The 27879-nt window shown below is 65.0% G+C and overlaps 8 protein-coding genes across 8 annotated transcripts in view; 5 read left to right on the top strand and 3 right to left on the bottom strand.

Moving 5' to 3' along the window:
• CHLNCDRAFT_53284 (hypothetical protein) overlaps window positions 1-2766 on the bottom strand; it is a gene marked incomplete at both ends in the record, with an annotated part of 10650 nt that extends 7884 nt beyond the window's left edge. Inside the window, 9 exons of the mRNA XM_005846480.1 lie at window positions 124-276; window positions 437-817; window positions 986-1165; window positions 1343-1510; window positions 1658-1858; window positions 2042-2176; window positions 2288-2383; window positions 2536-2574; window positions 2689-2766. Of these exons, the coding sequence (XP_005846542.1) occupies window positions 124-276; window positions 437-817; window positions 986-1165; window positions 1343-1510; window positions 1658-1858; window positions 2042-2176; window positions 2288-2383; window positions 2536-2574; window positions 2689-2766 (1431 nt within the window). The remainder of the gene's footprint in view (window positions 1-123; window positions 277-436; window positions 818-985; window positions 1166-1342; window positions 1511-1657; window positions 1859-2041; window positions 2177-2287; window positions 2384-2535; window positions 2575-2688) is intronic.
• Window positions 2767-4310: 1544 nt separating this feature from the next.
• CHLNCDRAFT_58322 (hypothetical protein) lies at window positions 4311-6650 on the top strand (the record flags this gene model as incomplete). The annotated part of the gene is made up of 8 exons (XM_005846314.1): window positions 4311-4394; window positions 4539-4668; window positions 4867-4961; window positions 5057-5134; window positions 5312-5521; window positions 5709-5879; window positions 6002-6311; window positions 6416-6650. The coding sequence occupies 8 exons, from the start codon at window positions 4311-4313 to the stop codon at window positions 6610-6612; spliced, it is 1275 nt and encodes a 424-aa protein (XP_005846376.1). The 3' UTR covers window positions 6613-6650.
• Window positions 6651-7618: 968 nt separating this feature from the next.
• CHLNCDRAFT_31851 (hypothetical protein) lies at window positions 7619-10904 on the top strand (the record flags this gene model as incomplete). Its single annotated transcript, XM_005846315.1, has 10 exons — window positions 7619-7764; window positions 7947-8007; window positions 8124-8371; window positions 8478-8743; window positions 8884-9023; window positions 9204-9589; window positions 9729-9910; window positions 10067-10245; window positions 10419-10568; window positions 10689-10904. The coding sequence occupies 10 exons, from the start codon at window positions 7622-7624 to the stop codon at window positions 10812-10814; spliced, it is 1881 nt and encodes a 626-aa protein (XP_005846377.1). The 3' UTR covers window positions 10815-10904.
• Window positions 10905-12186: 1282 nt separating this feature from the next.
• Window positions 12187-14724, top strand: CHLNCDRAFT_135847 (expressed protein; the record flags this gene model as incomplete). The annotated part of the gene is made up of 7 exons (XM_005846316.1): window positions 12187-12304; window positions 12564-12676; window positions 12826-13323; window positions 13492-13613; window positions 13762-13903; window positions 14047-14625; window positions 14713-14724. 7 exons carry the CDS (start codon window positions 12187-12189, stop codon window positions 14722-14724), a joined length of 1584 nt encoding a protein of 527 aa, XP_005846378.1.
• Window positions 14725-15593: 869 nt separating this feature from the next.
• On the top strand, window positions 15594-18245 carry CHLNCDRAFT_24755 (hypothetical protein; the record flags this gene model as incomplete). Its single annotated transcript, XM_005846317.1, has 9 exons — window positions 15594-15662; window positions 15781-15924; window positions 16067-16338; window positions 16474-16678; window positions 16827-17104; window positions 17282-17375; window positions 17520-17720; window positions 17876-18038; window positions 18154-18245. Coding segments are annotated over 9 exons (1518 nt in total), but the record flags the coding sequence as incomplete, so codon positions are not given.
• A 1003-nt stretch (window positions 18246-19248) lies between these two features.
• Window positions 19249-20956, bottom strand: CHLNCDRAFT_135849 (hypothetical protein; the record flags this gene model as incomplete). Its single annotated transcript, XM_005846481.1, has 7 exons — window positions 19249-19276; window positions 19422-19550; window positions 19698-19882; window positions 20026-20205; window positions 20326-20416; window positions 20538-20578; window positions 20882-20956. The coding sequence occupies 7 exons, from the start codon at window positions 20954-20956 to the stop codon at window positions 19249-19251; spliced, it is 729 nt and encodes a 242-aa protein (XP_005846543.1).
• Window positions 20957-21333: 377 nt separating this feature from the next.
• CHLNCDRAFT_53288 (hypothetical protein) lies at window positions 21334-22464 on the top strand (the record flags this gene model as incomplete). Its single annotated transcript, XM_005846318.1, has 3 exons — window positions 21334-21622; window positions 21716-22015; window positions 22136-22464. The coding sequence occupies 3 exons, from the start codon at window positions 21334-21336 to the stop codon at window positions 22462-22464; spliced, it is 918 nt and encodes a 305-aa protein (XP_005846380.1).
• Window positions 22465-26238: 3774 nt separating this feature from the next.
• Window positions 26239-27386, bottom strand: CHLNCDRAFT_25140 (hypothetical protein; the record flags this gene model as incomplete). Its single annotated transcript, XM_005846482.1, has 3 exons — window positions 26239-26554; window positions 26713-27056; window positions 27159-27386. 3 exons carry the CDS (start codon window positions 27384-27386, stop codon window positions 26239-26241), a joined length of 888 nt encoding a protein of 295 aa, XP_005846544.1.
• Window positions 27387-27879: the final 493 nt, after the last annotated feature.

The following is a 27879-nucleotide window of genomic DNA, read 5'->3' on the forward strand; positions in this document are numbered from 1 at the left end:
TGGGGGGAAATGGTAGAATGCTGGCATGCGTGCCAAGCAACGGGGGAGGGTCCTCATGGTAGAAGCCATGCCGCCCCAACCCAGCACCAGCACCAGCACACCCCCCTTCCCCCCCACACACACCTGCTGCTCCATGGAGCGCCGCTCGCGGTCGTTGCGCCGCCCGTCGGCATCCATCTGCGCCAGCTGCGCCTCCAGCCGCCGCTTCTCGGTGGACAGCGACTCCAGGCTGGCAGACATGTCGGTGTAGGCCGCCTTGACCCGCTCATACTCGCCCTGCACCGTACGTGGCACAAGAGGCGGTGGCAGGAGAGGCATGGTGACGGGTGGGACGTGTGCTGGGGGGGGGGCCTTCAGGCAGCCGCCATCTGTGCAGCCAGGAAGCAGCCAAGCACCGAGCCACACACCAGCAGCCAGCCAGCCTGCGGCCGCCCACCTGCTGCTCCTTGACCAGCGCCGCGCGCTTCTCCACCTCGCTGCACAGCTCCTCCATCACAATCTCCTGCTGCCGGTTGCGCAGCCGCTCCGCGCGGTACCGCTCATGCATCTCAACATACTTGCTGTACAGCTCGGTAGCGCTCAGCCCAGCGTCGGCAGAAGCATCGCTGGCGCCGGGGGACATGCCGGGCGAGCCGCGCGCCGCGGACGCGCCTCCGGGCGTGCCGCCGCCCGCCGCCGCCAGCATGGGCAGGTTGCCAGAGGCGGCGGCGGCCAGCATGCGCTGCCGCTGCACGCGCTCCTCGGCCACCAGCTGCTCCGCGGCATGCCGGGCCTCCTCCTCCTTGGCCAGAGCCTCCTGGGCTGCTGCACGAGAGCTCTGCAGGGCAGGCAGCAGGCGGTCGCAGCACAGGGTGGACACAGCAGCAGCAGGGGCACGAGCAGCACCCAAGCGGCACCCCCGCTCCAGTGCCTGCAGCCCACGGGGCAGCCACTCCCTGCCCTTGCAAGCCTGAGCCCTGTCCCTGCCCCTCTGCCTGCGCCCCACCTCCATGTGCTGCTTCAGCTCCTGCACCACCCCCTCCAGCTCCGTGCACTTGGCGGCCCGCTCCTCCTTGGCCTCGCGATACAGGCGAGCCATGCGCTGCGCCATGCCCAGCTCCTTCTCAAACGACTCCTGCTTCACCGCAGCCTCCTCGCGCACGGCGCGCAGCTTAGACGACGCCTCCTGCAGCCAGGCGGTGGGCCGGGTGCGGGAAAGGGCACCGTCAAGCAGCCACTGGCAGCCTCAGCCCCGGCCTGTACAAGCCTGTGCAGCATGTCTGCTGCAAGGCTTGGGACCCTGGCTCACGACCCAACAGCTTGACGAATGCCGGCGGCTCCAGGCAGCCCCAGGCCACCCCACCTCTGCCGCCTGCCGCTGCGCCTCGAGCTTCTCCGCCAGCCGCGTGTGCTCCGCCTGCAGGCGCTGCGCAGTGGCCTCGGCCTCCGCCAGCCGCCGCTGCAGGTCCAGGATGGTGTCGGTGGCCTTGCGCCGCTCCGCGTTGAACGCCTCCGACTTGCGCTCCAGCTCCTAGCGGAAGGAGGGAGCCAGGGGCCAGACATGAGGGCAACAGGTCAGGAAGTGTAGGTCGGGCTGCGTGCAGCAAGAAATGAGGCACAACGCCAGCTGACAGCTCCTGATCGCACATGGCGCCCCTGCCCCGCTGCGCCTGCTGACCTGGCTGAGCCATGCGTTGGTCTTCTCCATGATCTCCTTCTCCTGCTGCAGCCGCGACTGCGTGAGCGCGCTGCGGCTGGCGGTCGCCTGCGCCTCGTGCAGCTTGGCATCCAGCGCCGCGTTGGCCTCGGTCAGCGCCACATTCTTGTCCGCCGCCGCCGCCAGCCGCGTCTGCAGCTCGCTGATCTCGCTCTGCTTCTCCTGCACACACGCAAGCACACGGCGAGGGGCCCGTGCGCACAAGCGTTCGACACCACGGCAGCGCTTGAGCCTCTGGCAGCAGAAGGGAAAGCCAGCAGAGGCCAAACTGCCGCGTTTGCTAGCATGCCGCACTGCAAAGCTACATGATGGGCTGGCCTCCAGCCAGGCGCCTGCCTCTCCCACCTGCAGCAGTTTGTCCAGGCTGGATTTGTCGCTCTGCAGCGACCCAATCTCGACGTTGCGTCTCTCCAACTCTGCATCCTTGGCCATCAGCGCCGTCTGCACCTTGCTGTGCTCCATCCGCGCCGTCGTGAGCTCCTGCAGCAACACAGTGGAGAGTCCGCCAGCCAGTCAGCAGGAAGCACTTCCCACATGAGCGCTTTGCACAAGCAGTAGGCAAGGCAGGTGTAGGGCACAGACGGGCCCCACCTTGCGCAGTGTCTCATTCTCTTGGAACAGCTTCTCCTTCTCCGCCGCCAGCGCAGTGTGCTTGCCCTCCAGCAGGCGGTAGCGCTGCTCATTGGACTGCAAAGGAGTGGCGGCGGCAAAGTCGAGGTGGCGGCGGCGGCGGTGGGTGGGCAAAGAGGGCGGGCATGCGCGGCCCTCCATTCACTTGCACAGCCTATTCTTCACACTGCCAGCCAGCCAGGAGCCGGCCCCCGGCTGCGAGGCCGCACCTGAGAGGCTTGCTCAGCGCTGATGGCTGCCGCCTCGGCCTGCGTGGTGTGGTAGACGCAGCGGGAGGCTGTGAGGGACACATCGGCGTGCATGGCAGGACGCAAGACACACGCCGGCCAGATCAATAGGGGTGTGGCAGGGCTCTCTCCCACCTGCGCCACCACCGTGGCTATCTCCTCTTCCAACTGGGCCACCCGACTCTGCAGGGCGCCCACTGCGTCTGGCGCCATCGTTGGCGGCCGAAGACGATCAACTTAGCTGCCTGCTCCCTCAGCGCATACTTGCTGCGGCCGGGAAGGCTCTGGTGCAGTGTACAGTGCAGCGCAGATTGCTGGAACGCCCGATGGCAATGGCACTGCTGTCCCGCCCGTTGTGCCCGAGCGGCTGCCGCTTGTTGGGGCCGGCTTGCGAAATTCCTGCTTGTTTCATTCATGGCAATGTGTCAAAAGTTCAGTTATGATTATTTCGCATTGCCGCAGAAGAAATCAATAGGATGCATTGCAGAAAGCAACAACTTCCTGAACCGCTGCTGCTCCTGCCGCTACTTCTTCTCCCTCCGCCGCTGCTGCTCCTGCCGTTTCTTCTTCTCCCTCCTGCCGCTGCCGCTGCTGCTTTTCCTGCTTGGCAAGCAGCTTGCCAAACAGAGAGGTGGCAGGGGATGGCGCAGTCGAGGAGGTACTGCGCCAGACCACCTCTCGGCCCTCGTGCTGCCGACAGCTGCCACCGCCGCACAGGCACACCGAGGGCAGCGAGGACACGATGGCGTCGGAGACCAGCGGGGTGATATCGCACAAGTTCTCGTTCAAGTTGAACACCATCTCATCTAAGTCTGCCTCCCGCTGCTCGTCTCTACCAGATGCTCCTCCGGCTTCCAGCAGCACAACCGCATCAAATGCCACGCCGTCGAGGCTGGCCTGGAAGGGCTCGCTGCACATTTCGCAGCGCAATGGCACGTCGGCTGCCACCGTACCTCGCACCACCAGGGCTCCCAGTCCCGCAGGCAGCTCAACCTGGAACGTTGCGGTGGCATGGCACTCCGGTGCTGCAGCCGCTGCGCCGTCCAGGCCACTCACGCCCTGCTGCCGCAACTGCAGCTCGCTCAGCGCGGCGCTCTGCTCAAAGCACCAGGGGGGGTTCCACGTCAGGTCGGAGCGAGCGATGAAGAAGGGCAGGTCCTCACGCCGCCTCCTTCGCCGCTGCCTGCCACTGGCATGCTGGGCAGCCGAAGGCTGCTCGTGGCTGGGCCGTGCTGCTGCTGCTGAGATCCAGCCTGGTCCCCCACGCCTGCTCCCGCTGCTGCCACGCCTGCTCCTGCTGCTGCCGCCACTGGTGTTGCCGATGGCGCCGCAACTGGAGGCGGCAGCAGCGGTGGCAGGTGCACTGCACCACGCTACTCTGCTACAAGTCTGCAGCTTGCTGTGGCCATTCCAATTGCCGCCCGTGGGCTGGTGCGCACTCGCCCCGAAAGCGGGCAGAGGAGGCATTTCCCACCGGTGCGTGTGGATCCTCCAATCCTCCTCCAATGTCAAGATGCCCAATGCCACAGTCTCACGGCCAGCGTGAGAGGAGAGCAGGTGTCGTGCTGGCAGCCAGCAACGCAATCGGAAATACATACATGGCTCGATGTATCTACTATATATGCATGGCTCAATAGAACCCTGCATCGGTGTTCTCTGCAAGCTCAAGGAGAGCCTGCTCCAACGACGGCCTCCCCGCTCCCTCCACCTCCTCCCTCAGCACTTTGCAACTGGGTCGGCAGCGGTAGTGTTAGCAAATGGCTGAAGAGGAGCGGGAGCAGCAACCCGGGGAGGAGCAGCATGCCGCCGATGGAGAGCGCCCGCCTCGCAAAAAGGGCAAGGTGGGCGCGCATACCTGCACGCGCCTGCTGCCACTGCAATGCAGGCCCCCCTGCTGAGCTGCGGCGGCAGCGGCGGGGGTCTTCCGCCAGGCGTGCAGCGGCGGGTCTTCCACACACCACGCTGCTGCCGCCCCGCCTGTGCAGCACAAGAAGGACAAGCCGTGGGACCACGAGGGCATTGACCACTGGAAGATTGAGCCGTTCAAGAAGGAGGACAACCCCTCGGGCCTGCTGGAGGAGAGCTCCTTCGCCACGCTGTTTCCCAAGTACCGAGGTGTGCCACCCCTGGACTGGCAGCTTCTTTTCAATGCTACCGCAATGCATGCGATGCGCATTACCGATGGATGCTGTTGGACACCTGGTACATCTGCATGTTGGTGCTGGCAGCTGGCAGTTTTGGCCATGCATGTACCGAGATCCCTGAGGGTATGCCAACGCGCCTCGCTGCCTCTGGTCCTGTACCCTTGTGCAGAAAAGTACCTGCGCGAGGTGTGGCCCGCGGTGACCAAGGCGCTGAAGGAGCAGGGCATCGCCTGCGAGCTGAACCTGGTGGAGGGCAGCATGACGGTGCGCTGCCGCCGCGCTCGCGCCACGCTCCCCACCACACCCCTCCCAGAAGGGGCACGCCCTGCAATGTGTTTCTGATTTTTTTACGTATGCAGGTGCGCACCACACGCAAGACGTACGACCCCTTCATCATCCTGAAGGCCCGTGACCTCATCAAGCTGCTGGCACGCTCAGTGCCTGCACCGCAGGCAAGCGGCTGCAGTTTCATCGTTTATGGCAATGGATGCTGTTCCCAAGCGCTGCCGTCAACACCACATGGTTGGCCTGCCCATCCAAACCCTTCCATGCTCTCTGCCCTCCCCCCGACCTCACATTCCAACACACACGCACATGCATCGCGTCCCCCGCAGGCGCTCAAGGTGCTGGAGGATGAGGTGCAGTGCGACGTGATCAAGATTGGCGGCATCGTGCGCAACAAGGAGAAGTTTGTGAAGCGGCGGCAGCGCCTGATCGGCCCGAACGGCGCGACGCTCAAGGCGCTGGAGCTGCTCACCGGCTGCTACATCCTGGTACAGGGCAACACGGTGTCCGCCATGGGGGACTACAAGGGGCTGAAGCAGGTGTGGTGGGGGCCCTGGCGCAGGGAGGCAGTTGTGCCCTGATGAGTGGTGGCACGCTGCACCAGATGCCTGCATGCGCCTTCCTGGCGCCCTCCCCTGCCCCACCTGCGCCCAGTCATTCCCCCATCTCGGATCCCTCCCCCTCCCTTGCCCTGCACCTCACCCATGTGTTTGCGCTGCCATGCAGGTGCGTCGCATTGTGGAGGACTGCGTGAGGAATGTGCACCCCATCTACCACATCAAGACGCTCATGATCAAGCGGGAGCTGGCCAAGGACCCCGCGCTGGCAGAGGAGAACTGGGAGCGCTTCCTGCCCAACTTCAAGAAGAAGAACGTGCAGCGCAAGAAGCCCAAGAAGGTGCAGCAACGGGGTGTGGAGAGGAGCAGAAGGCCCCACTACGTATGTCCGCAGCTGCCCCTTGGCTTGCCTTGCCATACCGACCTGCCATGCCCGCTTCCCCGCTATCTCCTTGTGTGCAGGTGCGGGAGAGGAAGGACTACACGCCCTTCCCGCCGCCACAGCCGCCCAGCAAGGAGGACCTGATGCTGGAGAGCGGCGAGTACTTTCTGTCGGCGGAGCAGAAGGCGGCGCGTGCGGCGGCGGCACAGGCGACGCGGCAGGCAGCGCGTGTGGAGGAGCGGCAGCGACAGCGCGAGGCCGCGTTCCAGGCGCCCGCCGAGATGCGAGGCAGCGGGGGCGCGGGCAGCGCTGGCGCCCAGCAGCAGCAGCAGCAGCAAGGGCAGGAGACGTCGGCCAGCCTGGCGGCCTCGCTCAAGAAGAAGCTCAAGGGTGAGCCTGGGAACAGGCGCATGCAGAGGTGGTAGCTTTGCGGCTGTTCTTGCCAGCGCCAAAGTTGACATGTGCTCTGCGGTTGCCTGGTACATTACATGCAGGCAGCAACAGGGAGGGGGCCGCGGCAGGCGGTGGCGGCGATGTGTCGATGTTCTTAGCGGCCGGCACAGCAGACGTGGCAGGCAGTGGCAAGCAGGGATCGGGAAAGAAGAAGAAGAAGCGGAAGTCAGAAGGGGGGGCCGGCGACGGCGCACAGGAGAAGAAGCTGAAGCAGAAGAAGAGCAAGCAGCGGGAGTGACATCATCATAACATTCTGCTGATGCTGCTTGACGTTTTTTCCCGTTCACTTCACCGGCCACAAGTGCGGACAGCCCCATCAGTAACAGCACATGTCAACAATACAAAGTTGACAAGACTGCAACTTACATACAAGCACGCATGGCATACAGTACAATCGCTGGCGAGCGGCAGCTAGGGCAGGCCCCCTGCTCTCAAATGAGCACCTCAAATGAGCCATTGCGAAAGCACCCAGCCCAGGCGGGCACCCGACCCGACACCGCCAGACCCGACACCGCCAGCGGCACAGGCTTTCAGCTCAATCGGGCGCCTGCCGGAAAGCCCTCCTCCATGATCCTCGGCTGTCAGGCAGCTGATGCAAGCGAGCCACGGGCAAAATCAGGAGCGCAGGGCCGCTCTTGGCCTTCTCCCCTTGATGTCAAGAGAACAGGTTGGGGCTGAGCAGTGACTGATGGAAAGCAACATCACACCTCCCCGAATACGTCAATGGGCGGTCTGAAAGAGCAAACCATGACGATTGCAGGACACGCTGGCAGTTTGGGGATCCTGCTCTCCAACCCTGTCCATCCACCTTCTGGCCATCCTCCGTTACCCAAGGATCCATCCGCGCCCTTTTCATGCACCCTCCCGCTACACAGCCGAGCAGCTGCATCCACTGAAAACTAGCCGCGTTGATGGCTCGCTCGTTGACGGGAGTTGGGCTGCTGGGACGTCGTTGCGCGCTGTCACCGTCGCCCCGCAGCCCGCGGATGACGAGTGCCCCGTCGGGCGCCGCCGCACAGGGCTTGCCCGCCCGGCGGCGGCAGCGGCGTGAAGCGCAGCAACCAGCACAGCAATGGCAGCGGCATCCGGAACACCGGCAAGACAGATCATCAACGGTACCGGGCAGCACCAGCCGCAGAGGCGAAGCAGTAGCCCTCGGCGAGGAAGGAGGCTCTACCAACGGGGCAGCCACAGTCACCGCCAGCAGCAGCTGGCAGCAGCGGGACAAGCCGCTGGGGCGGCACGTGATGTGGCGCCTGCTGATGCAGCAGAAGCGGCACCTGGCGCTGGCCCTCGTCTCCCTGCTGATCTGCGTCTCCATGAACCTGCTGTCGCCCGTGTTGCAAGGCATGCTGTTTGACGTGCTGGTTCGTGGCCAGCACTTCAGCGAGTGAGTCCTTGCCGGCGCCGTGACTGGCCTGCTGTCGGTCTTGGAGCGCACTGTCTGGCTTGGACAGGCTTTGCGTGGCGTGCATGCATCCTACCGTCCTTGAAGCGGCTTGTTGGACAGGTGTGAACGCACACCACCCGCGAGTGCGGTGAGACTCCTCACTCCTGCTTGGGTCCCGGCAGGTACTCCAAGCTGTTCCTGGGGCTCCTGTTCATCTACGTGGCAGAGCCGCTGCTGTCACAGGTGGGTGGGCGGATGGGGTGGGCCTGCGACTCCCGCTGTGGCCTCCCCAGCACACATGACACGCGCTCTCTCTCTCTCATTTCCTCACTGCCTGCCTGCCCCCGCCCTGCCCACAGGTGTACATCCTAAACGCCTGCGCGGCGGGCGAGAAGCTGCAGGCGTCGCTGAGGCTGGAGGCCTTCCGCTGCTTGCTGGCGCAGCGGGTCGAGTTCTTCGACCGCCACTCCTCCTCCCGCCTCACCCAGCTGCTCAGCCGCGACCTCGACTCCATCCGCGCCTTTGTGTTCACCAACAGCGCTCGTGACCGTGGGCCGCGGGCGCTGCTGGAGGCTCTGGGCTCCGTGGCGGTGCTCTTTGCCCTCAGGTGGGCGGGGAGGTGTGAAGGCGCGGCTGCATGCCTGCTGCCGTGAGCCCTGCCGCGGCCCTGGGTGGTCCCCGCCAGCCCTGTCTTGCACCTGCCACCGTTGCAGCTGGCGGCTGGGTCCCATCCTGGCTGCCGTCATCGTGGCCAGCGTGTGCACCGCCTTTCTGTACCGCCGCCAGACGCGGGCCCTGGAGGCCACCAGCGCCGCCGCCCAGCAGCGCCTGGCCGAGGTGGCCTCCAGCTCCTTTGCCAACATGCGCACCGTGCGCATCTTCGCGGGGGAGGCGCTGGAGCAGCAGCGGTTTGGGCAGCAGGTGGCCCGCTCGTACGCCAGCGGCCTGGGCTTTGCGCGGGCAAAGGCGATGCTGGAAGGTGGGGCCCGTGCATTGCTTGCATGGGCGTGGCAACGGGCAGGTGTCTCGGTCGTCAGCCTCCCAGCCATTTCTCGACAGCCAGCCAACGCGTTCCGGTCACGATGCTGTGCGATCTGCTGCGCCCTCCTGGGCGTGCAGGCATCAACCGCAGCGCCACCCACCTGTCGCTGCTGGCGCTGTATGCGCTGGGCGGGCACCTGGTGAACAACAAGCTGCTGCCGGTGGGCGTGCTGGTCACATCCATCGGCTTCACCTTCAGCCTTGTGTTCGCCACACAGGTGGGTGGGGACCTGCACCGCTGCAGCATGCAGTGTAGCGGGAAGGCCGGTGGGGGACGCCCAGCCGGGCAGCACACCCAGCGCGGGGAGGAGGCCTGCTTGCCGCAGCTGGGCCCAGCAGGCATTGCGCCGTCTGCGCTTGCTACCCACACGCTTTTCCCGTTGCCGCCGCCTCTGCAGGGCATGCTGCAAACCTTTGCCGACCTGCGCGGCATGGTGGCGTCGGTGCGCCGCGTGCGGGCCACGCTTTCAGAGCTGCCGCCCGACGAGTCGATGGCGCAAGCGCTGCCGCCGCTGCCGGAGGCCCCTTGGGAGTACCCGCTAGTTGCGCCATTTAGCAATGGGGACGGCCCGCTGGGGCTGGCGGATGAGGGCCCGGTGCCTGTTGGCGCCGCCAACGGCAGCCATGTCGTCGCCGGCGAGGGGCTGGCGGTGGCGGCTGCGCAGTGTGGCGACCTGCGCCTGGAGGGCATCAGCTTCAGCTACCCGGTGCGGCCGGGCGCCCCCGTGCTTAAAGACCTGAGCCTGACCCTGCCCCGCGGCAAGGTCACGGCGCTGGTGGGCAGGTGAGCCTCCGCGGCTCCGGCCTGCGCTGACTGGCTTCAAGCGGGCCGGACGCAGCTTCATGTCATGCCTTCAGCCTGCCCTCCCTCCCCACCTGCTTGCCCATTCCAGCCCCTGCCGCCCGCATTACCTGCCCTGCAGGTCTGGCGCCGGCAAGTCCACGGTTGCTGCGCTGCTGGAGCGCCTCTACACGCCCGATGCCGGCAGCATCACGCTGGGCGGGGCCGACATCCGCGCCTTCACCCGCGGCGAGTGGTGCGGCGCGCTGGCGGCTGTCAGCCAGGAGCCGGTGCTCTTCCCTGCCAGCATTGCCTACAACATCGGTGAGAGGCGGCCGCGCAGCCAGGCCCCCAGCCAGCCAGCGCAGCTGGAGTGCACCGCTGCGCAGCATCTCGCCATCGGCAGCCTCGCGTGATGCTGCACACCCGCTTTGGCGCTTGAGGGGCCCATCGCACCGCCCGCCCCTTCCTGCCCTGCAGGCTATGGCCGCTCCATGCAGTGCACCCAGGCGGAGATTGAGGCGGCAGCGCGGGCCGCCAACGCCCACGAGTTCATTGCGGCGCTGCCCGAGGGCTACGCCACGGTGGTGGGCGAGGCCGGCAGCCTGCTGTCGGGCGGGCAACGGCAGCGCATCGCGTTGGCGCGCGCTCTGCTCAAGGTGGGGACAGCCCGGGAGCAGGCGACTGCGCATCTGTGGCTTGCCCGTCATCATTGCTGCTGCTGCTCCTTGTGCCTGGTGCCTTGGCACGTGTGGGTTGTCCTCGTCTGCTGCTTCTGCCGCTGGGGCCCTACCCCTCTGCCTCCGCCGCCTACCCACGATGCCTGCTGCAGGACGCCCCCATCCTCATCCTGGATGAGGCCACCAGCTCGCTGGATGTTGAGAACGAGCGGCTGGTGCAGGCGGCGATCGAGAAGCTGATGGAGGGGCGCACGGTCATGGTCATCGCGCACCGCCTGTCCACCGTGCAGAACGCGGACCAGGCACGGGCGGGCGGTTGCAGCCGCACCTGCCAGCCGCATGCTGCTGCCTGGCATTTGAATGCGTGGGCCGGTCGCCCCACCTCTAGCTCTTAGCTCTTTGCTGCTGCTGCTGCCGTGCAGATTGTGGTGCTGGAGGCTGGGCAGGTGGTGGAGCAGGGCACCCACAAGCAGCTGCTACAGCGGCCCGGCAGGTACTCCGCCTTGGTCAGCGCTCAGGAGCTCACGCTGCAGCAGACGCTGTTGTGAACAGGCTGCCCTTGTGTTCATGTGTCATTAGACCTCTGTCCCTTCTTGAGAGAGTTAGCACTTGTTTCTGAGTAAATGAGTAGAGAGCCCAGAGTAACAAGAAAGAATCGTGGTGGAGAAGGAAGTGGCTTTGGGTTTTTCATATTTCTGTTGGTTGGGCACAAATTGGGTTTAAAGACCTTAGGTGATCAGCGCCTTCACTGGCTATTGCCTGAATGGCTCCCAAGGTTGTGGTGGCAGCTGTAGACGAAACAGCGGCCTGTGAGGCTGCTGTGGAGTGGCTGGCCAACAATGTGGTCGGCGACGGGCGGCTGATAGTGCTGTGGGCCGCGCCGGCGCAGCAGGGGCCATACAACAGCGGTGGCAGGCCCACCCAATATTCGGAGGTGCAGCAGAGGGTGTGAGCTAGGTTGATTAACAGCAGCTGGTCCACAAGGGGATTCAATGGTGTGGTGCAGTGCTGCTACGCTCCTGTTGCTTATATGGCCCGGGCTTCGCCCCTTCTGTTTGTGCAGCTCGAGGCAATGAGGGAGGGCTGTAGGCGACGCTTTCCCAAGGCTCATGTGAATCGGGTCGGGAAGAGAGATGCATTAGCCCTGCCCTGCATCTTTTCAGCAGCATCTCCCTGTGTCTATGCCACAGGACGCCGAGGTCATTACCTGCCCAGGTGGCAGTAGCGATGAGATTGGGCGAGCTATCCTGGCACGTGCCCAGGAGCTGGGCGCCGGGCTGCTGGCGCTGGCGCCGCACACCAAGACTGCTGCGCAGCGGGTGCTTCAGGGAAGCGTCACAGAAGCGTGCCTCAGGTGAAGCTTGCCTCTAAGGTGGTGACCTTTGCTGTTTTGGGTGAATCATGACAAATTTGTGAATGCCTGCGCTGACACCTGCCTCCCTCTTGTCCATTTCCTGGAGCTGCAGGCACAGCCGGCTGCCGGTGCTTGTAGTGCAGGGCGTGGGCATGCAGAGCACGGCGAAATGAGGCTTGAGACAGCGACTCGGGCAGGCCAAGTTGCGGCGGTGTCACGGCGAGCGGGCGGGCACCTGCTGCACTGGAGGGAGAGGCCCCTGCTGCACGACAGCAGATGCATTGCATGCATCCACCAAGATGTTGCCTGCTTTCGCCAGCCAGCGCCACATCGTGCTTGAGGTACTGCCTGGGGATGTGATGTCGGCCGGCCTACAGGAGGTCCAGCAGGCCCTGAACAACAACAAATGGGCTGTGGCGATGCGCATGCGCCCGCCAGGGGACGCTGCAAGTGCCCAGGGGCGGTGAACAAAGGTGCTTTCGGACCCAGGCTGGCCAGAAGAAAGAACCCCCGGCCAGCGAACATCCCAACGGCTCGTCTGGGCCGTCCACCCGAACGGCGACGCCATGGAGGCCGAGGGAGCACCGGCGCCCGGGCAAGAGCTTCCAGTGGAGGCGCAGCACAAGACAACTGGCAGCGATTCAAAGTTGCCAGAGGCGGGGGGCCTCGATCAGCCCGCTGCTGGTGAGTGCAGGCCCTTGGGTGCCCCACCCCGCGCCCCCGCCACAGACAGACGTTTGGAACTCGGGGCCTGCCAGCTGCGCGCCGTTCCCGCCGCTTGCCCGAGCGAATCGGGTACTTTGTGCGCGTGCTGTAGGAGGGGGCGGCGGGGCCCCCAACCCCGCGCTGTCACGAGTGGGGCAGGCAGCCCTACCGCCACCGCCTCCCCTCCCGCCGCCCCCTGCTCCCTCACCTCATGTCTGCCTGCCCATCCATCCTGCAGACGACGGTGCCGTCGCCGCTGCTGTCGCCGTGGAGCCAGAGCAGCCCACGGAGCAGGTGATGGAGGAAGAAGCGGCAGAGCTGGCACCGCAGGAGCCGGTGGCAGCGGCAGAGGTGTGTTTGGCTTATTGTTTGTCTAACTAAGCGCGCGCCGGCATCCGCGGTCGCCTGGCTGCGCCCTACAGGCTAGCTGTCCTTTCCCACTCCTGGCGGAGCTTCCACTGATACACTCATTATTTGCAACCCTGCCTGCTTGCCTGCAGCCTGCCGCCGAGGCGCCACCTGCCGAGGCGCCTGTGGAGTGGGAGGCACCTCCGGCTGCCGAGGAGGCTGCCGTGCCCGTAGAGCCGCCTGCAGCTGAGGAGCCCAAGGAAGAGCCTCCAGCGGCAGAAGAGCCCAAGGAGGAGCCTGCGGCTGAGGAGCCAGTGGCGGCCGACGGCGGCAGCAAGAAGCGGCCGTTGGAGGAGGACGCTGCCCCAGGGGGCGAGGAGCCGCTGGCCAAGCAGCCCAAGCTGGAGGAGGCCGCCCCTGCAGCAGCGCCTGCATCGGACAAGCCACGCGTGCGGGCCAACCAGAACCATCCCGCGGCCATCGCCTTGCGCAAGAGGAAGTCGCGCAAGCCTGCCACCTTGCCGGCCGAGCCGGAGGTGCTGTTCCCGGTTGGCCAGTCCCCCGCCGACCTGCACTGCCCACGTCGCCTGCGGACCGCCACCGCTCGGCGGCCCCGCAGCAACCGTGCTGCATGGGGGCGGCTGAAGCAGGTGGGGCGCGGTGGCGAGTGGCCTCTGCCGGCACTGCCTCAAGCGGCTTGCGCCGGGCCCTGTCCGCCACCCTTTGGTGCACGACTCCTGCTGCACTGCACGCAGCACACTGCTGGCTCGTGCACCTCTCTGATCACTTACCCACGCTGCCTGCCCCTCGTCCTGCAGGCGGCCCACGGCACGCTGCCGCTGGGCACCAAGCGGAGCAAGAGCGTGTACTGGCAGGGGGCTGTGGAGGAGGTGCAGCCCTCGGCCAGCAGCAGCGAGGAGGAGGACGAGGAGCCCAGCAGGTTTGTTCAAATGCTGCTGGGAAGCCCCTGTTTGCATGAATTGAACGGCCGGCAGCATTTCCAGCTTGGCAAGGTTTGCCAGCACCCTGCGCAGCTCCCCCTCCCGCGCTGACGGTGTGCTTGTGCCTGCCAATCCGCCTGCCTGCAGCTCCGAGTACAGCGACAGCGACGAGGACAGCGAGGGTCCGCGCCGCAGGAAGGGGGCAGGCCGTGGCGGTGGCCGCACCTCGGGTGCCGCCAACCACCACCAGGCACAGCGCCCCAGCGGCAACCAGGGCAGCTATGGCGGGGTGAGCGCTTCGGTGGCCAGCTGTGCTGCTGTGTTTGCCTGGCTCGCCACCCTGTAGAAATATACAACAGGCACGTCCAAGCAGTCATGTTGTGCTCACCTACACCTTTGTGCTCGCTGGCCCCTCCACCGCTGCCTGTGCAGCAGGCCGTGGACCCCGCCATTGCTGCCCAGCTGGCCAACGTGCCGCCCCACATGCGTCAGATGGTGATGCAGCAGCTTCTGCAGCAGCGCCAGCAGCAGCAGGCGGCGGCGCGTGCCCCCAACTTCACCGACCTCAACCAGCAGCAGCAGCAGATGGTGATGCAGCAGCTGATAGCCAGCCTGCCACTGCAGATGCAGAACCAGTTTGCCCAGCTGGCGCCGCAGCAGAAGCTGCAGTACATCCAGCAGCTGTACGCACAGCGCGTGCAGCAGCAGCAGGCGGCCGCCGCCGCCCAGCCTGCTGCCCAGCCCGCTGCCGCTGCCCAGGCGCAGGCGCAGATGGTGCAGCAGCAGCAGCTGCAGCAGCAGCTGTCCACCCTTTACACCACACTGCCGCCAGCCATGCAGCAGCAGCTGGTGGCGCTGCCGCCCGATCAGCAGCGCGCCATGCTGCTCCAGATCTTCCAGCAGCAGCAGCAGCAGCGCCAGCAGCAGGAACAGCAGATGCGGATGCAGCAGCAGCAGATGGGTGGGGGCCAGCAGGCACCCCAGGCGCAGCAGCCTGTTGACGTGACGCAGGTATGTGCCCGGGAGTGTGTTGCAGCGTCGTAAAGCACCCTCATGCATCCTCGCCTACATGCTGCCTCCGTTGACCCATTTGTGCAGTTCCTGTCCTGATGAGACCACCTAGGGTTGCCCACGTTTTCCCGATGTGACCAGACCCACCGCCGGCAGCCGCCTCGACAGCCACACGTGGCCTGCCAGGTCTACTGGCAGCCGCCATCTTGCGCACACTTCCCACACAGTCCTTGATTGATGTGCTTGTGCATGCGCGGCTGCACGACCCTTCAACACCCTGACCCTTGCCAGCCTTACCTGGCGTGCGGCTGAGCCGCCGCACCGCTTTGTTTTGACCAACCACTTTGGGGCCTGCCGCACGGTGTGCGTGCAGAGGGCTTTGTCATGTTTGTCTCGCGTGTCGTGCACCTCCTGCCGCCTTCTATCCCACCCTTTCCTTTGTCCAGCTGCGATGTGACTGTAACAATAGGCCATGTCTTCTACAAATGGGCAGTCCCTGCCTGCCCCCTCCCCCGCTTTGAACGGCAGCATGCATGACCAGAGGATCGTGGCTGGTACCATCGTGCTGCTGCCAGTGCCGCCCCTCCATTATTACATTTCATTCCTCCAGATTATCTATCATCGGTGCAGCAGCGGCAATGCCCTGCATGTTTGGATGTCTGGTGAACCGCACCTGCTGCCCCGCCGCTGAGCTTGCCACGCCCATCATGCCACCGCGGCTGAAATGGGATGAAACCAATCCCTGCTCTCTCTCGCCTGGCATCTTGGCTCGAGCAAAGTCCGAGGGCGAGTGCAGCGAGGGTGTGTAGGAGCGCGGCCAATGTCGCTGGAAATCGAGGCCACAGAGTGAGCAGCCGGCGCTGATGGAATTCCAGGCGTCCGATCTGTGCTAGGACGCTGCCTGGTGCCGCTGTGGCACGCAGGCCTTGCTCAGTCTCTTCGTCTGTTCCCTCTCTTTTGTTCCCTGCAGCGTGATCAAGATCATTTTACAGTTTTGCAAGGAGAACTCGCTGGCGGAGTCGTTCAACGCAATCCAGGTGCGGCACCAGGGCCCGCCCGGCACCCCCGCCACCTGCGCTGCCGCCCTTGCCTGTTGTCGCCTCCCTGGCCAGCCAGCCAGCCATTGCAACTCTGCTGCACTGTACCCGCCTGCAGAATGAGTGCCAAGTGTCGCTCAACACGGTGGACAGTATCGAGAGCTTTGTGTCCGACATCAACAATGGGCGGTGGGACCTGGTGCTACCGCAAGTGGCTAACCTGAAGCTGCCTCGTGCCAAGCTGGAGGACCTGTACGAGCAGGTGCGGGCTGGGCTTGCAGGGTATCAGGGGATCGTGTGGCTGGGGGGATGAAGCCAGGCAGGCAGCAGCAGCGCCCGCGTTGCCTGCGCGCGCCGCCCCGAGCAGACCAGCGCGCTGCCGCGCCCGCCCTCTGCCCCCGCAGGTGGTGCTGGAGCTGATTGAGCTGCGTGAGACAGACACGGCACGCGCCATGCTGCGCCAGACCCAGGTGTTTGCCCGCATGAAGGGCGACGACGCGGAGCGCTACCTGCGCCTGGAGCACCTGTGCAACCGCGCCTACTTTGATGCGCGGGAGCTGTATGGCGGCACGCCCCGCGACAAGCGGCGCGCCCAGCTGGCGCACTCGCTGAGCAGCGAGGTCAGCACGGTGCCACCATCGCGGCTCATGGCGCTGGTAGGCCAGGCGCTCAAGTGGTGAGTGGCGAGCCTGTGCTGTGCGTGCCTTGCCTGTCTGTGCCCTGTTGGAAGCACGAGGGAGGTATCGCGGTAAGTCTGGCCTGCCCCCTGATCCCAGCCCCTCCCCCTCCCCCTGCCCCGCCGCCCCTGCAGGCAGCAGCAGCAGGGCATGCTCCCGCCGGGGGCCGCCTTTGATCTGTTCCGCGGCACGGCAGCAGGGGCGCGGGACGAGGTGGAGACCTTCCCCGCCGACCTCGACCGACAGATCAAGTTTGGGGTCAAGAGCCACGCAGAATGCGCCGCCTTCTCGCCCGACGGCCAGCTGCTGGTCACCGGCAGCGTGGACGGCTTTGTGGAGGTGCGTGCGCTGCGAGGCAGGGAGCGCCTGGCGGCGTGGTGCAGCTCGGCAGCGGCGCGGTCCGGACTGGGCGGCTGCCTACGTGTGCCCCAGCCACCCATCCATGCCTCCGCCTCTGCCTGCGGGCCGGGTACCCCGTTGCCTGCAGGTGTGGGATCACCTGACCGGGCGGCTGAAGCTGGACCTGCCATACCAGGCGGAGGAGCAGTTCATGCTGCACGACTCCGCCGTGCTGGCCGCCGCCTTCTCCCGCGACAGCGAGCTGCTGGCCACCGGCGACCAGGACGGGCGGGTCAAGGTGTGGCGCGTGCGCACGGGGCAGTGCCTGCGCCGCTTCGACTCGGCGCACTCCCAGGGCGTCACCTCGCTGGCCTTCTCGCGCGACGGCACCCACGTGCTGTCCGCCTCGTACGACACGCTCGTCAGGTGGGCGGCGCGGGGAGTGCAGGCAGGGGGAGCGAGGCGGGTGGGGCTAGGGGCCGCCCAGTCCGCTGTGCACCTGCGCGCAGTTGGTTTGGCGCTGGCCGGGCAGCCCCCCGCCTTGATACCCGGCTCCGCCTGAAAGTGTTGCTGCCTTGGCCCGGCCCCGCCCTGCGCCTGCAGGGTGCACGGCATCAAGAGCGGCAGGATGCTCAAGGAGTTCCGCGGCCACAGCTCCTTTGTCAATGCCGCCGTCTACTCGGCAGACGGCACGCAGGTGGGTGGGTGGGTGGGTGGGTGGGTGGGGTCCAGGGCTGTGCCAACCCATCCAAATCGCCCAGCCAGTCTGCGTTTCGCGCCATGGTTGGCCAGAGGCTTAAGTTTGCTTGCCGTGCTGCCCGCCACGCTGCGCTGCCTGCAGGTGGTGAGCGCGGGGGCGGATGCCACGGTGCGCGTGTGGGACGCCAAGACCTGCGACTGCACCTTTGTCTTCCGCCCGCCCCAGGCCAGCGCCACCGCCGAGGCGCCGGTGGTGGGCGTGGCGCTCAACCCCCAGAATGTGGACCAGGTGCTGGTGGCCACGCGCTCCCCATCCCTCTACCTCATGACGCTGCAGGGACAGGTGGGCGGCCCGCTGCGAGGGATGTGGTTGGGGCGCATGGTGCCGGTGTGTGCAGCGTATGCAGCCCCTGTGTGAGCACTCCTGCCACTGCACCTTCTCCCTACCACTCCTGGTCCATCTCTCCCCACCCGGCCTGCCCGGCCGTGCCCCCACAGGTTGTGAAGAGCTTCCAGTCGGGCAAGAAGTCGGGCGGCGACTTCCTGGCGTTCACGCTGTCGCCGCGCGGCGAGTGGGCCTACTGCCTGGGCGAGGACGGCGTGCTCTACTGCTTGTCCATGGCGGCCGGCAAGCTGGAGCACCTGATGCAGGCCAGTCACAGTGGTGTCGTGGTTAGGTGGTGGGGTCGCCTCGCTGCTAAGCATTTCGCCGTAGGCAAGGCATTTGGTGAGCTGCTGAGTTGCCCCACCATCACATCGCTTTGTGCAGGTGGCAGAGAAGGACCCCATTGGCTTGGCGCACCACCCGCACCGCAACCTGCTGGCAACCTTTGCAGCGGATGGCACGCTTAAGACGTGGAAACCTTGAGACTTCTGCTGCTGACCAACAGCCGGCGACAGCCAGTCGGTCTGCCCTCACCCTGTGCTCTCTTTTCTTGTCCTGCCTTCCCTGCTCTTGACCTGACCAAACTGTCCTTATGTTTACATTGACGGAACTTAGCATACAACGGGCAACAGTTGTGCAGCAAGCAAAGCGCTCCAGATCCTTGGACAGATGTCAGAACCTGCAGATGGGGCCAGGCCAGCCATGGCCTGGCATGCAAGCAGCAAGGCAGTGGGGCAAGCACGCATGAAACCGGGAGGGCTCCAAATTGTCTGGCTCCACCTCCATGTTGCCGACTGTGGTCAACGCGTTGCCAGATTGAGGGGAGGCGTACGTTGCCCTGACGTGCAGCCTAGGCGGTAGCCAAGCGAGGCGACGACCGTGCAGAGAGGAGGGATGGTTCAGTTGACAGCGAGGCGAGCGAGCGAGCGAGCCACCCAGCGATGCGCAGTGCGACACGTTCCAGGCGGCCCAGCGGCGGCAGCGATCAGCGAGGCGGCAACAGCAGTCTCTCCAGCAGAGCAGCAGCGAGCCTGCACGGCATAAGGAGCAAGCACAGAGCAGCCAGCAGGTGTCAGCAAAAGGTGCTCGTGGGTCAAGGCCAACTGAGAAGCTTACAGCAGGGAAAGCAACACAATAAACAAAGAAAGGGGAGAGTTGTTTGAACATCACAGAAAACACATCCTGGCAGCAGGGCATGTCAAAGCACAACACACTGTAAATCATCCTTTCACGGTGGCCCCCTGGCAGAGCACGGACAGGCATACCTCTGGGAGCGCAGCAGCGGGTGCAGGGCGATCCCACAGCGGTGCGACCATAAGCATGTTGCAGAGTGCAAGCGAGCGAGCAAGAGACTGATCAGTCATTCCGTGTGACAAAACGAGCTGTCAGGTGCCTTGGCTGGCGTCATTCGTTGCAGATGCATGGCTGGCTTCGCTCCACATGGAGATTAGCGCGCTGCGACTTGCGGGATAAACATGTTGAGCATTCACTTGGCCTCCGTGTCCGCAGCCGGCCTGCATGCGCGGGAGAGAGCAGGGACGCTTGAACATGCCACAGGAGCAGGAGAAGCAAGGGTCTGCAGAACTGGCAGCCTCGGCGGCAGCACATCCAGCGGCCGGCCATCATGCCCGATGCACCAACCTGCACCAACAAGCTCACTCATACGCCGGAGAGTCCCGGCGGTCACGACCACCGGCAGGGCTGCGGGAGCGCTGAGGGGAGCGATCCCGCCTGTCGTAATCGCGGTCGCGGCCGCCACCGCGGCGGTCATCGCGCCGATCGTCATGCCTGTAGGTAAGCAGTTGCAAAACGCTTACCATGAGAACAGCGGCGCAAGCAAGAATACTGTGCTTGATCGAACGGAGACATCAGGTACATTGGCAGCAAGGCTGAGCTCAAACCGGCGCTTTGCCAGCCAATCCCTGCAGCGCACACCTGTCGTCGCGCCTGTCGTAGTCGCGCGAGCGGTCGTCGCGGCGATCGTAGTCGCGGTCCCGCCCGCCACCGTAGCCGCCCCGGTCGCCGCCCCGGTCGCCGTACCGGCCACCACCGCCACCACCGCCACCACCGCCAGGGCCGTTGGGGTTGCCGCTGGGGCACTCGCGCGCAAAGTGGCCAATCTGCATCACAAGGAGGACGGACAGTGCAGGGGGGTGAGCTCGCAAGAAGGCGTGCATCCCAGGCTGGTGTGCCGAGTGCCGGCCTTCCCGACATCCGACACTCCTTGCCCACAAACAGTAAGGCAGGAAATGGCACAGCTCACCTCGCCGCAGGCGTAGCACTTGCTCTGGCCGTAGGCAGGCCTGTCGCCGTAGCCACCACCGCCGCCGCCGCCGCCATCATAACGGTCGCCCCCGTACCCGCCGCCGCCGCCGCCACAGCCACCACCGCCCCTGCCACCGCCAAAGCCACCCTCGCGGCGCGAGGGCCTGGCGCGCTCCACCTGCAAAGGAGGAAGTTCAGGGGCAGCCAACGGCAGTGTGTTTGTGGAAGACAAGGGCAGGGATGGGGAGGCACAGGGTGATGGCTGAGGTGGAGCACAGGCAAAGCAGCCTGACCGCACCTTCCAGCCGTTCTTGCCATCCAGGGCCGCCACCGCATCATCAGCATCCCTGTCGTCCACCATGGTAACAAAGCCAAAGCCTGGCGGGTTCCTGCAGCACAAAAGGGCATACAAAAGGTAAGGCGAGCAGGACGGCCAGGTCGGCAGGCAGGCAGACGGTAGCAGCGGGACGTCGTTGGGTGCCCGCGCCTCATCCAAAGGGCGCATCTTACCTGGCAATCCAAACTGCCTCTACTTTGCCGTACTTGCCAAACTAAACAGCAGGAAAACCGAAGGAGGCATTGCTTGGTCAAGCGCACAAATCAGGTTGCCGGTCAGAGACACCCGACCGTTCCCGCCACCGCCCGCCACGCGTGGGCCCTCGTGTGCGGCGCCCGCCCCGTCGCAGCGTGCTCCAAGCACTTCATTGCGGCACCCTCAAGACGTCCAGCAGCCGAAAACCAAGCATGCGTGTGGCATCCAGGGCGAGCTGATTTGCAGCGCTCCGCGGCGTTCCATGGCTGGCGCGGCCGAAATCGGCTCCGTGCATCTCCCAGCGTGCGAGAACAGCAGTCACCTCGGCCTCCAGGTCCTGCTGCTGGATGCGATCGTCCAGCCCGCCGCAAAACACACGCGTACCCCCGGATGCCATGACGAACTGGTTCAGGGATCCGCTGGAGAGGTTGGGAAGCTGGCGGGGAGGGAGGGGAAGGCGAGTTCTAAGCGCGCCGTGGAGAGCGAGGTACAGCTGGAGTACTCGTTGCATGGGCGCGCACAGGCCTGCCCGCGATCCAAATTGCTTGCAAATTTCATCCATCTCTTCATAGGGCTTACGCCCGACAGCAGGATCACCTGCTCGGCGTCTCAAAAGAAATACCGCGCTGGGGAGCTCAGAAGGTTCATTGGAAGCGCCCCAGGGGCCCTTGACTCAGGCAAAAGCGGCAGCATCAGTTCTCCCCTCGGCCTGCCGCCCGCTCCCCCTGCCGTCGCCGCCTTGTGCCGCCGCCGGCACCCACCTCCGCTGCAATAATGGAATGCAGGCCCATGGACCCGGGCTGCTGCGCCGAGGCGCAAAGCTTTACGGCCGAGGCGGAGGCCTGCAACCTGCTGGCCAGCGATCCCACGCTGGAGAGCTGCTGCCAGCGTGACCTGAAGGAGCAGGCGGTGGTAGCACGGCTCAAGGCACAACTCAGCATCCACGACCGCAGCAAGGAGCGGCTGCGGGTGGCGGGGCGGGTGCTGGGAGCAGCGCCGGTGGCGTCAGCAGAGGCGCTGCAGCCGGGCAGCGAGCTGGACGATGAGGAGGACGAAGAGCTGGGTGGGTGTTGGCTGCCGGCTCGCTCCGCTGCGCCCCACCTGCCTGCCCCATGCTGCCCTCGGCTTTCCTTCTGACTGCTTGGCTGTGCTGCAGGCCGCCTGCAGGCGCAGCGACTGCAGCAAATGCAGCGTGAGGCGGAGCGCAAGGCACAGCTGCAGCAGGTGGGCCACGGCGGCCTGGCCGACGTGCCCGAGTCGCGGCTGCTGCGCGAGGCCGAGTCGTCGGCGGTGCCGCTGGTGTGCCACGTGGCGTTTGAGGGGTCACCCCTGGACGATGAGCTGGACGAGCACCTTGTCAGGCTGGCGCATCAGCACCTGGGCACACGCTTTGTCAGAACGCTGATCAACCTGCGAAGCACACTGCACCTGCGGCTCCGCTCGCCGCCGGGCCCAGGTGCGGTGTTGGGCACGAGCCGGTTATGTGATCCCATGCCAACCTGCTGCATGCTGCAGTCGTGGGGACGAGCATCGTTCTGTTTGAGCTGCCTGCCTCCTTGCTGCCACCATTGTGCAGGTTTGCTGTGCTTCCGCGCGGGGAGCCTGGTAGGCGCTGCTGGCCTGGACCGCTTTGGCGCCCCAGAGTGCATCCAGGAGGAGGCTGTGGACAAGTGGCTGCGACAGCACAGGGTGCTACGCCTGCTGTCTAACCACGGCGGCAAGGCACCAAGCGGCTGGCAAGGTGGCAGCTTGCAGGATGACAGCGACGGTGGCAGCAGCGGGGAGGAGGAGGCGGCGGCGGCGGATGACTGGCAGCAGCCCTGTGAGGTGTGCGGTAGGCGCTACCCCCACCACCACATACGATCCGTGCAGGCCACGAGGGGCAGCGACAGCGAATCTGACTGACTTGACTGACTTTGGCGGCATGGGGCAGTGTTAGTGCCTGTAGACCAGCCTTGCTGCTGTTGAACAACCGATCAGCGAGCGAGGGATCGCTACAGATTACATGACAAGCACTAGTACAGCACCAGGCAATGGAAAACTTGGAGGCATTGGCCACAGCATGATGGGATGGTTGGCATCAGATGCCATTGTGCTCACTGAGTTCATTGTACATGCCTGCCCCGAGGTATCCCCTTTCGCGCATCGGCAGCCACGGCGGGATGCCTTGCCGGTGAATGAAGAACAACGCGCCTGCGCCCCCCAGCAACATGCTCACAATCATCCAGAAAAACATGGTGCCGCCTCCCACGCCCTTCTTGCCACCGCGTTGGATGTCAATCTTGATGCTGCACTCCTTGGCCAGTGCACAGGCGCTGCCGTCGGTTGGGCAGGTGCAATTTTTCAAACACACCACGTTGCTGTCGGCCGAGAAGGCATCCTGCGGCAGCAGCCAAGAAAAAAGGGTGTGAAAGAGAGCCCCGTGATTCTAGGAACGATGGGGGATGGGGGCCTAAATTGACCATGTGTCTGGCAACCCCAAGGAATATGCTTGCCTTGGTGCACTCATCCTGCACGCAGTTGGCTTCGGCTGCCTGCCGGCGGAAGCCGGCTTGGCAGGTGAAGTCGGCACAGTCCTCAGAGAAGCTGCAGGCAGGCAGGGGGATGGCCAACCTAAGGCACGTGTTGGAGAAGCTGGGGACCTGCTAGAATGCTGCAGAAGTGGACACGTAGGGCAATTGGCTGGCCTGGCTTGCCTGCACTCCGTGCCATTGTTGCAGCGGCACTCTTGCCAGCAGCTGCCGTGCTGCTCCGGCTTCTCCACACCCCGCCTGGAGCCGTCCAGGCAGGTGGCATTCTGGGAGACGGAACAGTCTCCGCCCGCCCAATTGGCCTCACACTCACACACACCATCGGGGGTGCAGCTGCGGAGGGCCAGGAGCAGGCAGGCAACAAGGGTTCTTGCCTGCTGTTCAACACGGCAACGCAGAGCGTTCTGCGCAGGTCCCAGCAGCAAACCTGGTTGGGCATCACCATTGAGCGAGCATCACCACAAACTCACGTTCCGTGGCCGTGGCAGTTGTGCAGGCACCGCCCAATCTTGTGCACCGTCAGGTTGAACGAGATGGGCATGACTGGCATGGGGTTGTACATGGCCAGCGTCCAGTTGCCTTGGCGCACTTGGCTGGGGCAGAGGGAGAGGTTGTAGGCCACGCCCGGCAGGTCCAGGCTGAGCTTGTGGGTGAAGTTGGTGGCGCTTGGGTAGCTGCTGCCGTCCGTCTGCAGTCAAGGGGGCCTGGCCCGGAGACTCAGGGAGGTCACCGGCTTCCCTGGCGAGCAGGAGTGTGCCAAAGTCGGGCTGGTAGACACGCGACAGAGCCGCCCTGGTGTGCAGCAATGCCGCCATCACCTTGTCCAGCAGCACCGAGGGGTGTGCCTCCAGCCAATGCGTCGCAACCGTGGCCTCATAGCTCGCTTCCACCACCAGCTCCACATTGCCAGTCAGCATGCTCTCTGAAGGTGCGAGGAGTCAACAGCGGGGGCACAGCAGCACCTCAGCTGGATGCGCACAACACAGGCCCTGGCCGCTCCTGCTCGCATGCCACCGCAGGGGCCGAGCATCGCATGGCACAGCCATGGTCCCCGACCGCACCCAGGGCCCCATACTTGCCTGTGGGGGCTGGCAGCGAGAAGTAATTGATTTCAAATGCCGCTGGCACCTGGTGGACTGTCACGCCATACTCCAGCGGGAGTGAGGACTTGGAGCAGTCCTGACCGCCAAAGCCCTCGTCGCATAAGCACTGCCTGAGCGGTGGCTCCACGCCGGTGGGCACGCAGGTGCCATGGGAGGAGCAGTTGCCGGGGCAGTCATACTTGGAGATAGTGAGGGTGTAGTTTATAGGGGCGTCAGAGCCCACCTGCGGTGAGGCCAGGGAACGCAATGAATGCAGGCTCCGGCATGGCGTCAGCATTCCACTGGGATGGGGCTGCGGCAAATAGACCGAGTTATGCCATGCCCTGCAGCGGCACCGGCGGTAAAGGCGGCAACAGCGCACCACGCCCGCAAACCACACGCCGGAGCGCCACTGGGACAGGGAGCGGTGCAACACCGCCTCAATCGATCGGTCACCGGTGGCGGCATTCCAGCGGGGGCGCAGGTCGTACTGACGAGGCCCCCAGCCTGCATAGGGAGTGACAGCAGGATGTGGCCAGTCCTCTTTAAGGGCTGCACTCGTCAACTCAAGCCATAAGCTGCTGTGGTGGCCTGCCCGCCATGCAGACAGCAGCACAAGAAGGCTTGCACACCCACACCAGCAGCTCCCAAAGCACCTGCGGGCTGCTCCGACTTGAGGAAGAGATCGATCCCACCCTTGCTGGAATTGCCTTCCAGGGCAACCGACACCACCACCTCATTGTCGCCCTCCTCGACATGGAAGCGGTACTGCCGCCAGCTGCAGGCCCACAGGACAGCGGCAGCCGGATAAGGCGAGGGAGCATGGGTGCAGCACAGGCAGATGCGTTGCGCCATGCACTGTTTGCCCGGGCCAGGCGCCCAGGCACTGCTTGCAGGCAAGCAGCAGCTCACTGGTCTGGCTCCACACTCTCGTGCTCCAGCTGGAAGGTCTTGTTGGCGGTCAGGGCGTCGCGGCTGACGTTGAGCGTGGGAGTGCTGCAGTCCTCAAACCCAATGCCAGGGTAAACCGTAGCCACCGGCTTGGCAAAGCTGCCCGTGCACACGCATTCGCCCCCTGCGGTGCACTCGCTGTAGCGGCGCTCGGCTTCCGGTGCATCTGCTGCCGTCTGGCACATGAGCGGTGTGCCAGTGTCGACGTCAAAGCTGGCGGGGCAGGGGGTGAGGGTGGCATGCAGGGAGAACTCAATGGGCTCGGAGCCGTAGGCCCTCGCGCATACATAAGCGCCCAGGTAGTCATCCAGCCCCTTCTTGATGCTCTGGAGGATGGTGGGGTGGCTGGAGGAGGATGTGTCTTGAAAATCGAAGCCCTTGGCGCTCATACTGGGCACAGCGCTGCCGTTGGTCCACAGCCCAAACAGGTCGGGGTCCCCCTTCTCGTCGGCGGACGTCCTCTGAAGCAGCACTGTGAAGTAGTTCCAGGTGTCATTCCTGTAAGATGCAGAGGAGTGTGTTGCGGTGGGCAGGCAGCCAGGCGCGGAGAGCTGCGCCACGTCAAGCGCTCCCATGCATCACCGGCGCCTGCTACAGCTGCGGCGCCCCTGACGAATGCCATGATCACTCACTTCCAAGGAGCCCTCACTGCAAAGCAACTCCAATTCCCTGGCGCCAGAGACGCGCAGCCACTTCCGTGGCACCAACCGGTCATGTCCGAGCCGTCGGCGCTGCCGCCGTAGACGGGCAGGGCGCAGTCTGGCCCCGTCCAGCCGCTGCTTCCAGGCTCGGGCCAGGAGCCATCGCACTGGCACGAGCCATCGTCCGCCCGCTTCCCGTGCCCGCTGCAGTCCTCACCCGCGGCAGCGATCGCCACGTGAAGGGTCAGCAGGACAGCCAGGCCCAGAGGGGTCCTGTTCATGTCGGCAGTCGTGACCGAAGAAGAAGAAGAGAAGAAGAATGACACACGTGGGTGACCAGTTGTCTGGCGCCGCCTGTCCCCCGCCGGCCTCCCCTCCACGTCAGCAACCATGCACACACCGAATGTGTGACTGAAATGCGTGAGACTGTGCTGTCACACAAGGGCAAAAGAGAAGTTACTCACACTGGATACACTAGCTTGACGGTTCAATGGCCTGCAAGCCCAGCGAAAGAGAGTAGCACAGCTTCCTACTCTGCCCCAGCGCTTTTGCTACGCTTCGTGCAGCCGAGCTGGGCGACTGCCCCGCCGCGACCGCCTGCCGCAGAGCCTCCACAATCTGGTCCTCGCTGACCGCCTCTCCCTGCACCGCTGCCGCGCTGCCAGACCCTTCTATCAGCAGCACAAACTCGCCACGTGGACCCCGCTCGCTGAACTCCGCCAGCGCCTCCCCCAGGCTGCCGCGCCAAAGCTCCTCGTGCCGTTTTGTCAGCTCCCGGGCCAGGCAACAACTACGAGCAGCAGGCAGGGCAGGCAGGAAGGTCAGTGGGGGGGGTGCTGGGGGCAAAACCAGGCGCAGTTTGGAGGGTGGCCACGCACACAAAACAAAATTGGCTAAGCTTCGCGCCCGCCATCATCAGCAGGTGGTTGAGCAGGCAGCAGCTCGTACCGGCGGTGGGCGCCCAGCACCTGGACGGCATCCTCCAGCGCCGCCAGCAGCGAGTGCGGCGACACGTAGAAGACGAGCGTCGCCTCCTGCCCCGCCAGTTTGGACAACTGCTTCTGTCGCGCACCCGCCTTGGGCGCTGTGAAGCCGCAGTACAGAAACTGCTGTGTGGGTAGGCCCGAGGCCACCACCGCGGCCAGCACCGCTGAGGGGCCAGGCACTGGGATGACGCGCACGTTTGCTGCTGCTGCCGCCGCCACCAGGTCGGCTCCAGGGTCATTGATGGCAGGCGTGCCCGCGTCGCAAACCAGGGCAATGGCGGCACCCTGCTGTAACTGGCGCAGCACCTGGACACAAATGAGGTGAAATGAGCACGCTTCAGCATGCGCGAGCGGCAGTCTGATCAGCATGGGATGCTGCAGAGCGCCCTGACAGCTGGGCGAGCGCACCATGGCCTCCTTCTGCCGCTCGTTGTGCTGGTGGAAGGACTCTAGGCGTGTGTGGATGTCATACCGGCTGAACAGCTGGCGCGTGTGTCGCGTGTCCTCGGCCAGCACCAGGCTGGCGGTGCGCAGCACACGCAGCGCACGCAGCGTGACATCCTCCAGGTTGCCGATGGGTGTGCTGACAATGTACTGCAGGAAAAATGAAGCTGTGGAGCATGAGGTGAGGAGCATGCCGTTGCAAGCCTTGTTGACATTGCATGGAGGGCAGCCCGTTGGTTGATGGAGGCCCAAGCTTTTCACAAGTATCTACTACCCACTATCTCCAGACCAATGGGTGTCGACATGCAGCTCACCAAGCCAGGGTCCAGCGCTTGGTCATCCGCAGTGGCGGCAGTCGGCGAGGCAGTGGCGGCGGGAGCCGGCCCGTCGCCGCTGGCTGCTGCTACATGGCCACGCCTGTGGCATTGTTGCCACCGCGCTGCAGCACACTGCGCTGCTCCCTGGAAGGCATGCAGGCTCGTGAACTGCTGGGCCTGCCAGGCAACTCGAAGGCAGGGGAGGGCGAGCGCCGCCATTTGCACTGGTGGACGACACGATGGTATCCATGCATGCATTGCAAGAGGCAAGAAGGCCTGGAGTCGAGAGTTTCAGGTGGCCGCTGATGTCCTTCGTGGCATGTGCCTGGCTGCCTGGCGGCCCCTCAAAACAGTAAACCCAATAATCG

The sequence above is a fragment of the Chlorella variabilis genome (assembly GCF_000147415.1).
Source record: "Chlorella variabilis unplaced genomic scaffold CHLNCscaffold_14, whole genome shotgun sequence".
Lineage (NCBI taxonomy): Eukaryota > Viridiplantae > Chlorophyta > Trebouxiophyceae > Chlorellales > Chlorellaceae > Chlorella > Chlorella variabilis.